The sequence below is a fragment of the Phodopus roborovskii genome, unplaced genomic scaffold (assembly GCF_943737965.1).
Source record: "Phodopus roborovskii unplaced genomic scaffold, PHOROB, whole genome shotgun sequence".
NCBI lineage: Eukaryota > Metazoa > Chordata > Mammalia > Rodentia > Cricetidae > Phodopus > Phodopus roborovskii.
In genome coordinates this window covers 21882546-21895289 of record NW_026126416.1, presented here as the reverse complement: position 1 = coordinate 21895289, position 12744 = coordinate 21882546, and the positions used below count along the sequence as shown (strand labels likewise).

Below are 12744 nucleotides of genomic sequence, written 5' to 3'. Positions count from 1 at the left end.
AATCTTCCTTTCCTGGTTTAGAGGGAAGATTCCTATTCTACCATTTTCACTCAAACATCCTAGTTTAAAAATATGAAATGTGGCCAGAAGGTGGTGACATACACCTTTAATCTTAGCACTCAGAAGGCAGAGGCAGGCAGATCCCTGTGAGTTCAGAGGCCAGCCTGCACTAGTTAATTCTAGGACAACTAGGGCTACACAGAGAAACCCTGTCTCAAATAAACCGTGTGTGTGTGTGTGTGTGTGTGTGTGTGTGTGTGTGTGTGTGTGTGTGTATGAAATCTCCCAAAATAGGAAATACTTTTAAAATTAGCATGACATCTCAAGTGGAATATTCCAAAGTCAAAATGCAGACACTGAGGAGGAAGAGGGTGGCAGCATGGCTACACTTTAAGAGGACCTGGGTTCAATTCCGAGCACCCAGATGACAGTTCACAACCACCTGTAACTCCAGTTCCAGAGGATCCAACTTCTGGCCTCCATAGGCACCAGGCAGGAAACTAATGCACAGACTTGCAGGGAAAGCACCCATACAAAAAACAAACAAACAAACAAACAAACAACCCCCCCCAAAAAAAGCACTATTCTAAAAAGAATATAAATTACGTTGAAGCTATGTGTCAGGTGAGTGAAATGCAGACAACCTTCATGCTTAGACCCAGATACAGAATACAGACATTCCCAGTTCAAAGATACCAGGGCCCCAATCACTTTGTAAAACAGGAAGACTCAACCTGCACCATTTTTCATGAAGTACATTTTAAATATTTCTTAGTCCCTTTTATTTTTTATTTATCTATTTATTTTTGGCTCTTACCTGAACTCTAAATCTGATCTCTAAAAATCCTTTATAGTAACAGTTATATCTGAAGCATTTGTTTCTAAAGACTTGTTTTATTTTATGTATACTATGTATACAAGTGTTTTATCTACATGTATGACCATGCACATATGTATCCGGTTCACACAGTGCCCCATAAGAGGACATCAGATCTCCTGAAACTGGAGTTCACAGATGGTTTACGAGCCACCATATGGGTGTTAGGAACAGAAGCCCTAAACCACTGAGACTCTGTCCAGTTCCTTCTCAAACTTTTAATTCATTTGTCTCTTTCATTCTGTACACACACCCCCAAATACACAACTTTTTGACTTTCTGCCTTACAGCTGTTACTTTCTCTCTCCCACTAACTAGAACTTGGCTTACTAACTGGTTTTTAATTCACGTATGTGATCTCAAACTCCTCATTCTTTTGCTCAACCTCCTGAGAGAGCAAGAAAGCTGGTATTATCTGTAAGGATATGCTATGCCTGGCTTACCTACTTTTTCAGTGTGTTACAACAGGTCTTTTGCCTTGGCATTGCTGACATCTTGGACCAGAAGTCTGTATATTAACATTAATCTAGGCAATCTTTCCTATGTTGAAGGCTGAGGACATGGCTTGTGATATTTGAAAAATGTCCTCTCTTCACTGGAAAAGTGAAGAGAATTGGGTTTTACTGGTGGCTTTTCACTCAGAGGAACTAAGTAAAAGACAGTTCACTAGCTCTTGGCAGCTGAAGGCTGTTCCTAAAGAGAACCCTATGAGCTTACTCACTTATACGGGGATGCCATGCACCCTGTCTACCAAGTGACACCATCTCATGGATTGGTCCTGTGATGCCCCTGGAGAGCCCCTTATAGGAACAGTTCGTGGCCCGTATGCATTCCCACCAGCCCTCAGCTGGGAAGCCACATGCTTGGGTAGTCCATGCAGATGCACTGAGTCTCGCTCTCTGCTCAGTCCTCCCACGATGCCTTACCAAGTGACCTTTAATCTCACTTTATCTTGGCTTATGGGTGTGTTTATGAACTGAGCACATTTTTCTGGAAACAGGATAGGTGTATATAAATACTCTTTGAGACGCCACATGGTGAGAATGTTATTTTAGAAGGCTAAGCCTGTTACAGCTTTCAGAAAGTACCAAGAACAAAGGGGTGAGTTGCCGACATTATCACCACTCAGCATGCTTGGAGGAGTCATCTTTGACCCAACCTTAATATTCTTGGCTTTTCTTCACTTTTTGGGTTTCTCAGTGTAAAATAAGAAAATAAGACAGCTCAAGAGGTAACTGGCTCAACCCAGCAAAGTTCATGCTTCAACTTTAAGAAAACACAAAATGCTGGGAACAGCACTCTAAGCGCTGGTTCCCGTGAGGAAGTTCAGGGCTGGGATCTGGGAATGCTGCATGTGACTCCAGGTTCCTTTGGGTGGAGATTCATGCTCTGTGCCACGAGTTACCCAACACTGAGGCCTCAACCCCACCTTCCGGCTGCTTATAGGTGTCAGTTTACCCACTCACCTGTGACCAAAGTAAAACGATCACATGAACTCGCCAAAAAGGGGCAGCGAGCTAATCTCCAGGTTTTTTTCATTGTGGCAGCTCTGGTACCAAGTAGCTTCCTGCCTGTCTCTATCAGTAGTGGCCCTCAAATCTTTGCACATTGGCCAGAGCACCTGCCCAGGATTTCAGAGCCCAATAGGGCTCAGAAGGCCAAGTAGTTAGCCTGAGAGGGGAAATAAATGGTCAGTAACTGTGTGTGGGTGACTGACCTAAGGGAGACAAGAACTTCCCTTTTCACTGTCTGATTCTCTAATGACCAAAACGTCATTAAAATGTTCAGGCTTCTGGGTTAGGAAGAAGGCATGGTGGGTAAAGTGTTTGCCATTTGAAGCATGAGGGCATGAGTTGAAATCCCCAGAACCCACACAGTAGTGCCTATACAATACCAGTGCTTCCCCAGAGATGGATGGTGGGAAACAGAGAATCCCTTTAGTTTACAACATAGCCAGTCTAGAATATGCAGTGGCAAACAACAAAGATACTCTATTTCCAACAAGGGGAAGATGCGAGCCACATCTGAGATTATCCTCTGACCTCCATACCTGTGCCTGCACATGAGCATGCATACATGTGCACACACATACACATACACGATTAGAAAAATGTTCAGGCAAAGAGTCATTCTTAGATCAACCTATTATGTACTTGCAGCCCCTCCCAGCTGGGCCTTCATGATACTTACATGGGTATGGAACCTTAAACCATGGAGCTACCAGAAGTACACCCTTCCTGGCATCTGTGCGTGCATAGTAGCCATAGTTGGTGCTGTTGGAAGGGAAGACATCAGTCACCGTGAAGATGAAGCACAGCAGCCAGGACACGAGGATGGCCAGGATTATCTAGAATGGTCAAGGGCAGAATCTCTGTGGGTAATGCATCCCTTCCCACTGGAAAACCACCACCCCAAGCCCACCATAGTCAGGACTGTGTAGAATGACTGTTGCAATGGAATTGCACTGACGTTTATGCAGGCAAATTCATTTTACTTTCCAAAGTCTGGCTAGTAAAAGAATGGGCAAAATGCCTGCAGAGTCCACGTGGGGTCTCATCTCAGAGCCACTGATAAGAGTCCTTCTGTGGCACTGCAAAAAATAATGTAATCTAATCTTGGAACTGGAACCTTATACGCATGTAGACTTTAAGGCTGTGAGGAACAAGTCCCCCAATGTCATGTCATCATCCCTATAGCCTCCCTTTACCCTACATGTGAAGAAAGGCATACTGTGCTGGGGGTAGGGGGATCAACTACTCACAGGAAACATTTTGAAAAGTTGTAATCTGTATGCAGTCCATCCTTTCTTGGACTTATAAATTGGGAGAGGAAATTTAACATTTCTGGCATATTGTGAGAATAGTAACACTAGGAAAATCGTCCTGCGAAGAAAAAGAAAATTCATAACATTAAAGGTTGTTATATCTATGCATTAAAATAACTCAGTTTTAATTAGTTACACATGTTCAGTTCATTCACCTAACCTTGTGCTAACACAGTTGGGAAGTGTTACCATCTGGAGAAAGATGTCACAAGCAGCTGGCCCACCATTTCTTGATACTGACTAGAGTAAGAAAATCCAAAGAATGGGAAAGCTGACTCCATGGGAGGGAAATGAAGCAATATAAAATAATACCAGAGAGTATATTTACAACTAGAAATCAGCTCGAAGCAACCAAGAAACTATTGTGCATACCAACAGGAGGGAAGTGTGTATACATGCCCACATGTACACCAACAGGAGGGAAGGACATGATCCAAATGCCACCAAGGATCTATTTTTGCAGTGATCTATTTTTTCCCACTTTTCTTTATCTTCTGATTTCTTTACATTGAGTGTAAGTTGCTTTTGAAAACAAGGTAACACTGCACAGCTTCTTGAGGGGCAGCCTCTGTGGCCATACTCTTTCCCCAGGCCCTACGTCAGTCATTCAGGGTCACACCGGCAGAGCTACTCGGTGATAAGATCTAGCTAGCTCTTTAGCCTGAGCTTTAATTCCTTGCTTCTCCTTCTACACCTGTCCTAGGGGCAGGAATCCTGGGTTAGCTACAGAACTTCCTAATCCCAGGATCCTAACACTTCCTCATCAGCCTGAAGGTCCAAGTGGGCTGACAAGTCGAAGGCCATTTCTCATCCTCCCAAGTAGACTGTATGAAGAAAATAACACAGGGACACAGGATGTGCTGAACTACCTCACAGGGTCTAATCCTCTGTCTCCAGTGACTTTTCACTTGCCACCTATGGTAAAGTTGACAAGAGAGTATCTTCAAAGCTAAGCTTGGATTTTTGTTTTTTCCCTGAGACAGGGTTTTTCTGTATTGTTTTGAAGCCTGTCCTGGAACTCACTCTGTAGACAAGGCTGACCTCGAACTCACAGAGATCTGCCTGCCTCTGCCTCCTGAGTGCTGGGATTAAAGGCGTTGCCACCATTGCCCGGCTGATCAAAGCTAAGCTTAAGTATTCCAATTACTGAGACCGCATTACTAGCTATGGAAACCCACTTCCTGGTTACACTCCTAAGGCTGGCTGAGCACAGGCTCCCTCGGGGTCACCTGGATGAACTGATAACCCGTCAACATCTGACAGCTTAGGTCAAGATTGAAAACATTTATGGGATCCAAGTTGCTTCATTTCCTCTGGGACAGAATTTACAAAAAACCAAAGCTAACATGCCAACATATAGTACTAAAAATAACCTATCTATTCAAGATGAACACATCCCAATGAGCCCCAACCCTACCTGTCTGTCACCTTTGTTTCAAGCAACACCCACCTCCACTGCACTGTTCTTTTTAAATACGTTAAAGAAACTCACCAACAGACAGGGGAGGGGGGAGTTAAGGAAAGTGTAGCTTGTGTCTAAACTGGAATTTCAAAAGAGGAGACAGAGGAAAGGTCCTGGCAGTCACAAACGGCTTAAGCCCTACACAGGCTAGAAATGGTCAGAAAGGGTCGGGGCAAGAGAAACTGGGGACCAAAGAGGAAAACATGCAGAACTTGTGGGCTGCATGTGGCAAATGACAAGGGCGTAACCGTGACAGAGTACAAATGTGCCTATGCCACTACTAAAACGAGAAAGGCAGCAGAGGAAATGGCTTGGGGGACAGTGTGTCCCATTCAAAACCAGGCATCTGTGGAGCAGCAAGTGAAGAGGGACACGGGAGAACTAGCTACAGAATTTATGGGGCAGCTTCAAACTTGTTTGGATGTCTCTCGCAGAGAGGACGCCTGAGGAGGCCATGAAACCCTGGAAGGACTTCCTAGGGGAAGTATGGGGCACGGAGTCCATTTTGGCTATTTTACTGGAAGAATTTCATTGTTTTCGTTATCTATCTCTGATCTACAGAAGTAACCCTCCATAAGTGCACATTCCGTTCATCTCAGCCTTACCAAGAGTGGGCTTGTAAGGTTTTTAGCTCAAACAGATGACTTCTGGGTATTACCTTTATCCATTTTCTCTACTTTTATTAACTTCCCCCACTTTGGTCACATGGTTTGCTAGCTACTGCAGAAAAAAGCCTATAAAATCTCTCCAGGACAACGCTAATCACTCCATGGTTATTAGTGCTGCTACTGTTACCGGCTAAATTATTAGCAATTGTTCCAATGTCTTTGCTGACTATAAGTTATTTATATCAAATTTAGGCTTTTTTCTTTTTTACAAAAAGCTCCTATGTGTTTTTCCCCTTAATCTTTTGTTATGGATCTTAAATTTTAATGTTTTATAGATGCAACACCACCTTTCTGGTACTCACCACATTCCACTGAGGGGGACACAGTCCTGTCTCCCTCTTCTCTTCTGTTCTGTGTCCCTTTACCTTTTTTTTCCCTTCCCCCTCCCTTCCCTTTCTAATAAAACTTCTCACTTTAAAAAAAAAATGGAATATTTGCTAAACAAAACAAAAAAATTAGAACTATTAGTTTTCAAATTTTTATTAGTTGGTAAAATTACAGCTTCTTCAATGTATTAACCTATGATAGAATCCTTACACCTACTCTACACATACAGAAAGAATGTGAATTCTCAGTCTTACAAATGATTAAAATCCTATGTCTTCGCTAATATGCAATATTGATAGACACCGTCAATGTATCTCATGTTCTATACAGAAAGAAGGCAGGCTCCATGAGAAGCTGTGGCCTTGCCATTGGAGTGCACAGCTCTGAGAGCAGTTGAGCATCCTAAGGTTTCTGGTAACAGCGCTCTGCTGCCAGTCTCATTAAACAGTGTAGCTTCCCTTGCATGAGACTGAGCATGACCTCAAAAGGGCGGGGCCAGCACAACTGCCACCTGACCATACCCAACAGTTCTCCCCTCTCCACACACCACTGCTGTCTGCCTCTGGGGTTCCCTGACTGCTTTTGTGTCTAAGCTCTGATCCAAAATAAACACTTCATTGGCCCACACATGAGTCGGGTAAAACTTAAAGTGCCCAAACATTTTATCTTCACAGATTTCCTTCTTCCCAAGTTAGTGTGACTGTCCCACAGTGGTAAGGACTGTCTCCGCGGTCCCCACCCCTGGCGCTCTCTCAGGACACTTACAGCATGGCAATGCCCCAGTGCTTCCCTGCTCTCTCTCCTGCTGCCTGGAAACCAGAGAGGCCAATGAGGGCCACGGTGGGGGTGATGGTCAGGGGTCCAATATATCTCAGCAGAGCCCCGGGCAGGCCGAGGAGGCCGATGACCACTTCTATCAATGAGGACATGATGATAGCTCCCTGGATCTGCAACAAAGAAGGGCAGAGTCTGAGAGTGATGCCAAACACTCAGAATGTCACCCGCTATCACAACTCACATCGTATAGCAGCGTGACATCTGGAACAGTCCCCAGGACCCTACAAAAAGGTTTCTGCAGAGGTAACCGACATCGCCATCGGCGCTTTAAGGCTAGCTGCAGAAATGGGCTGAAGACAAATCTGCCTGCCTTCTCACTGTGGGTGAGATGGACAAACCTGCCAGTTCTCAAAAGAGCACGTTTTCAATGCAGCCCTATACAATGCAGGCTATTTCAATACAGTCAACTTTAAAAGACAGCCCCAGAAAGACATTTAAAAGACAGAGTTACTGGCAGAAATTCTGAAGGAATTTGTCACATAAAGTGGTATCTGGACTAAGTCTAAAGATTTCATGGTGACAATATGAACACATCCGAACACTCGTCAGCTGTTTTGTTTTGTTTTTTGTACCTGGGGGCAGCTTCAATCAACTCTGCTCAAATGTACTTTGGCCCCCAAAAAAATCTTTCTTTCAGCAAACAGATATGACTATCAACTTGCCTGTACTGAGATGTCCATCTCTGGATGTGTCCATCGTGAAGCTTCCAGAGACAATTAGATAGTCAATGGATGGCTCATAGTAAGAGGACATCATTGAGAGACGGGGGAAGTGGATACTGAGATGTGTCCTCGGGAACTGTATCTTGCCTTGGCCCCTTCTTGCACCCCTTGCCCTCTTCCTGGCTGCCATGGGCTGAACAGCTGTTCCATGACTTCCCCACCAAGATAGACAAAGCCTCTGACACTGAGCTTGCTCCCTACACGCTGTTTTCAGCATTCCAGCACAGCAACAAGACCAGCGACAACAGGCAGACACAAAGTAGCCAGACCTCTTCTGCTGACAGCCAACAAGCCTCACTCAGTCACACACTGGAGGACATGAGCAGGCATGCCTGAGGACTGATGGCATAAAGCTCAACTAAACAGTCTAGGGGTTGAAAACAAAAGAGATTTGTAAATGCAACTGCAGTTTCTTGGGTACAATCAGCACCAAAGATGAGAAGAGATACAAGGAAGACAAAGGAGATCAGTGCTCATCCTTTACCTCTTGGATCCGGGGATGCCAGATATGTTCCAACAGCTCTGCCGTCCCGTTGGCAACTGTAATCTCTTGAAAACAAAAAGGAAAGACAAAGTTTTTCTAGGGTGACACTAATGTTTCATAGCACATATTTATAATAACCTTAAATTTTTCTTCACTGTTTTAAGTATTAATTCCTAAAGCTCAACCTGCGACAGTAGTAGGGCTTATGCTTGCAGATGGATTCCTAACACTAAGTAGCTGAATGTACTCACTGAAAGAGCTTCTCAATGTGTCAACAGCTGACTGAGGTGGCGCTACTAGCCAGTGCCAGCTTCACAGAAACCACTCTTTGCAAGCAACTACCTGAAATGCCCAACAGCAAGGCTGTGGGCTGAGGTTTTAAAAACCTAGATGAAGCAGGGCCTTTTCCAGTTCCTAAGTCAAAATCAATGGTCACAAAGTAATGCCTAGGAGCAGGAAAGGCAAGGAAATCAGGAAAGCTTGGCTCCTAGAACTTCAAAATATAACTATTCTGAGTTCACCAGGTCTGACTTCCTCAAATTCCTCAAGCTTATCAGGTTCCATAAGGATCTTTGCAATCACTAAGGAAGGGGAATGAAAGTCATTTGCAGAAAACCACAGTAGCCAGATCCTTAAAAGGCAAAGATGCTTTAGAGAAGGGATGCTGATGCAGCGAGAGAGTGATTATGGTAAGTCACACAATCCACTGAAAGAGAGGCAGAAAAATAGCACAAATATTTTTCCATCCTATCCCCATATTTATTATCAGCTCCATTGGCAAACAGATGTGGAGTAATTTCTGGCCCTTGCTGGCCCTAGGGTTAGGGATGAAGAGCGAATGTAAAGACAGAAACAGGGACGGTCCACAGACTGGAGCGTTCTAAGCTGCTTATGGGCCAGTACATTCTATGCTCAGTTATTGGCACGGTGTCCAGGCCCCCTTTCCACCTGCTTTAAAGGACCCCCATGACATATGTGGAAATAACTGCAATTACCTGTGGTGTTACATTTCCATTTATCTAAAGACAGGATGGCTCGAGCAGGGGCCAAAAATGCAAAAGCACTGGCCTGAAACAGGGGTAACCTAAAAGAAACGAGACCAAAACCATGATCACGGCATCGGGAACTACCGAGGTAGTTCACTATTTGACAGCTTAACAGTCAATTCCATAGACAAGCAGCACATGAGTAAACACAGGCACAGCTGTAAAGAATCTCTGTAAAGATCTCCTATGCGCACACACAGCTGGGGCCACTAGCTTCTCCAATCCCCCCTCCTCCTGCTGCTCTGGTAGTTCTAGAGGACCCCTATGGTCAGCACTACCACCCAACACCAGTTCCTGCTACTGTTTCCTCTCCCCCTGGGGGTGGGTCACTGGGGATTTGGGCTTCCCTCTTCCCTGCTGAGCTCATGGGCTCCCTAACAAATATCAGGATACAACCCTCCTCTTCCCTTTCAAATTCTTTTCATTATTCCATTGCTCCATCTGTGAGTTGAAGTCTGCCCTAGTCACAAAAGACAAGTATTAAAATCATATGAATGATCTCTATGTACCCGGAAGGAAAGTTGTAAGTTATATTTTAAATAGAGGGTTCAGAAACCTAGTAAACTTCCCCATTAAATCTCCTGCCCACATTGAATTCAAATTGAATGTAAATAATCAAAGCACAGAGATTTTGCTGTTTTTATTGGAAAAGTAGAGCATGTCAACTAAGTTAACAGTTGGCATAAGAACTTAATCACTATTTTCACAGTATTTGAGGATAAAGTATAAATCCTGCTCCTGCTGTCTGCAGGACTATGAGGCCAGTTAGTTTACACACCCTTAAGTGCCCTAGGCATCCATGCCAGTGGCCTGGCTCATGAGGTAGGGACCCAGTAGTCTCCTGATAAGGACTGTGCCAGGTACGAAGACTACACAGAAATACAAGTAGCCCTGGTCACAAAACAGCTGGCTGCTGAGCAATCCCAGGACCCGGTATGGTTTCTGATACACTCCACTGTGAAAAATGCTCTCCTGGCCATTTTCACCACAGTGACTTTAGGTGACAGCAGGTAGAATGTGGACTGCAAAGTGGAGATGGGCCTCACAGTACAGCCAGAGGCCTTCCTGCCAGCCGCTCCCAGGGCATACCCTCCACTGATCATGTGCTATAATTAATTGACTAGAGGGGACTAGAGCAGTGCCACTAATGTAAAGGTCATCTCTAGTAGAAACGTACATCAAAGGGAAAACAGCCATTGACTTATGGAAATTCCTCACACAAAATTTTAGAGATATACTGCAAGGATAAAGGGATGTGATGCCACTATGCCTTTAGGAGTGGATTTCATTTTGAGCAGTCTGAATAATGTCTATTTTAACAGTTTCAGACTTCAAGCAAGGCATCCTAGGGCAACATAACATGTATATTGAGTTGAATACATACATACATACACACACATACGCATGCACACACGCACTCACATTGTGTATGTGTGTGCACCCGCGCACGTGTGTGTGTGTTTGTGTTGGTGGGTTTCTCATGATGGAGCCCTGGCTGGCCTAGAACACACTATGTAGACCAGGCTGGCCTCAAACTCCAAGATCTGTGTGCCTCTGTCTCCTGAGTGCTGGTTGGGGTTAAGGGTGATGCAGCCCAGGTCCAGCTGAATTGTACTTAAGAAACCTTGACCATCACATTCACTGACTATTCCTGGGCAGTGACAGAAGCCAAAGCTAACTCTGAGTTCCATTCCTGCATCAGACCTCAATCTGAACCCGATCTTGGCACCTAAGGTGAGCATTTTAGCTAAGACAAAAGGCCCTAAGAGTGAGGCTGTAGAGAAGCTCATTCGTTGACTGGGTCTCTGGGACCCTGAGCACATGACACTAGAATGAAGTCCCCTAAGATGGGCTGTAAGAGCTGCTTATGTCGGCCTTACAGGCTCACCATTTTCAGCCACAAACCTGCCTGCACAGGTTGGTAATAACACATGATTAGCGTGGGCTCTAAAATTGTGGCCACAAATCAGTGACAACACTAAATTCTCAGGAAATGCTCCAAAAGCACGTGAACAGTGACCAGAAGTAACCCTAGGTTGGCAGGTAGAGTATTTCCCAAGGAAAAGACTGGACCTGGCATGAGAACATCAAGAAATTAGTCAATTGCTCTGTTCATTTGTGCCCACTGTACAGCTTCTGACTGGGAGGAGGGCATGCCAACTAAGAATCTTTAGGAAGTGTTTTGTTTTTATTTATATGTCTGTGTGTATGTAGAACTGGAGTTACAGATGGTCGTGAGACACCTAACATGGTGGCTGGGAGCTGAACATGGGTCCTCTGCAAGAGCAGCATAAACTCTTAATTGTTGAACTCTTGGTTGCTCAATCATATTTCCATTCCCAAGTCTGCATTTTTGAATAACCACTTCAAAGTGCTGAGCCTGTCAAACCTCCTTAAACCCCCAAGTCCCTTATACGATCAGTATTTTCAGCCTGTAGGTCCAGACCATTTGAAGGGGTGGGATGAACAGCCCTTTCATGGGGGTCACCTAATACCATCCTACTTATCAGATATTTACATTGCAATTCATAACAGTAGAAAAATTACAGTTATGGAGTAGCATCAAAAATAATTTTATGGTTAGGTCACTACAACATGAGGAACTGTATTAAAGGGTCAAAGCATTAGGAAGGTTGAGAGCCACCATACTAGATGAAGGGATTAATGATTGTCACTTGATGAACACCCTGACTTTACTGATTTTAGATTTGCAATCTTGTGACTAGTTCTGCTAATGCTGTGCAAAAATGCTAAATACTGAAGTTTTTGAAGGCTAAACTTCTATTCATTTTTCACATCTGGGAAACATGACTGTTTTAAATATGTGGTCAATTTACATCAACTTTTTTAATGTATTGCCCATTAGAAGAGAAATGTCAAGTGTTCAGTATCTGCCCGAACAAGCACAGCTAAAAGCAGATACAATGAAAAAGCTTCCTGGGGTCTTTTGAGGAGCTTCTGCTGTGAGGGAGACAATCATGATCACCTAGGAAAATCAGCAATGTGAATAGTATGAGATGCCATCAGGATACCACCTGTCACTTACGCTTGTTTTAAAGACTGAGAAGCACTGAGCCACATGCTAGGGGACTATGAGGAACCAAGGCAAAGAGAAAAAAAAAAAAAAGAGGTGTAAAATAGGGGCCACAGGATGGACACAAGACAGCCAAAGAACCCGGGCACCTAACCTCGGGGAAGGCCTGTAGAGGAATAGTGAAGGTGAAAGGGAGCCTGTGGTACCTGTAGGCAAAAACCCCACAAATGCGTGCAGGTGATGGTGATGCACATCGCTAATCCCAGCACTTGGAAGGCAGAGGCAGTGGATCTCTGTGAGTTCCAGGCCAGCCTGGTCTACAGAGTGAGTGACAGGACAGGCTCCAAAGCTACAGAGAAACCCTGTCTTGAAAAAACAAAAAACAAACAAAAAGAAAACTATTGCTCAGGGGATTACGCTCTGAAAGGATCACTGTGAAGGAAATGGGACATGGAATTGTCAC

At 44.3% G+C, this 12744-nt stretch overlaps 1 protein-coding gene across 4 annotated transcripts in view; it reads right to left on the bottom strand.

The window, feature by feature from the left end:
* Window positions 1–12744, bottom strand: part of Slc23a2 (solute carrier family 23 member 2) — a 92776-nt gene that overhangs the window by 17778 nt on the left and 62254 nt on the right. For all 4 annotated transcript variants that reach the window (XM_051183335.1, XM_051183334.1, XM_051183333.1 and 1 more), the window contains 5 exons: window positions 9197–9285; window positions 8202–8266; window positions 6924–7105; window positions 3639–3759; window positions 3068–3224 (listed from right to left, as the gene is read on the bottom strand). In XM_051183335.1, coding sequence (XP_051039292.1) covers window positions 3068–3224; window positions 3639–3759; window positions 6924–7105; window positions 8202–8266; window positions 9197–9285 — 614 coding nt within the window. The remainder of the gene's footprint in view (window positions 1–3067; window positions 3225–3638; window positions 3760–6923; window positions 7106–8201; window positions 8267–9196; window positions 9286–12744) is intronic.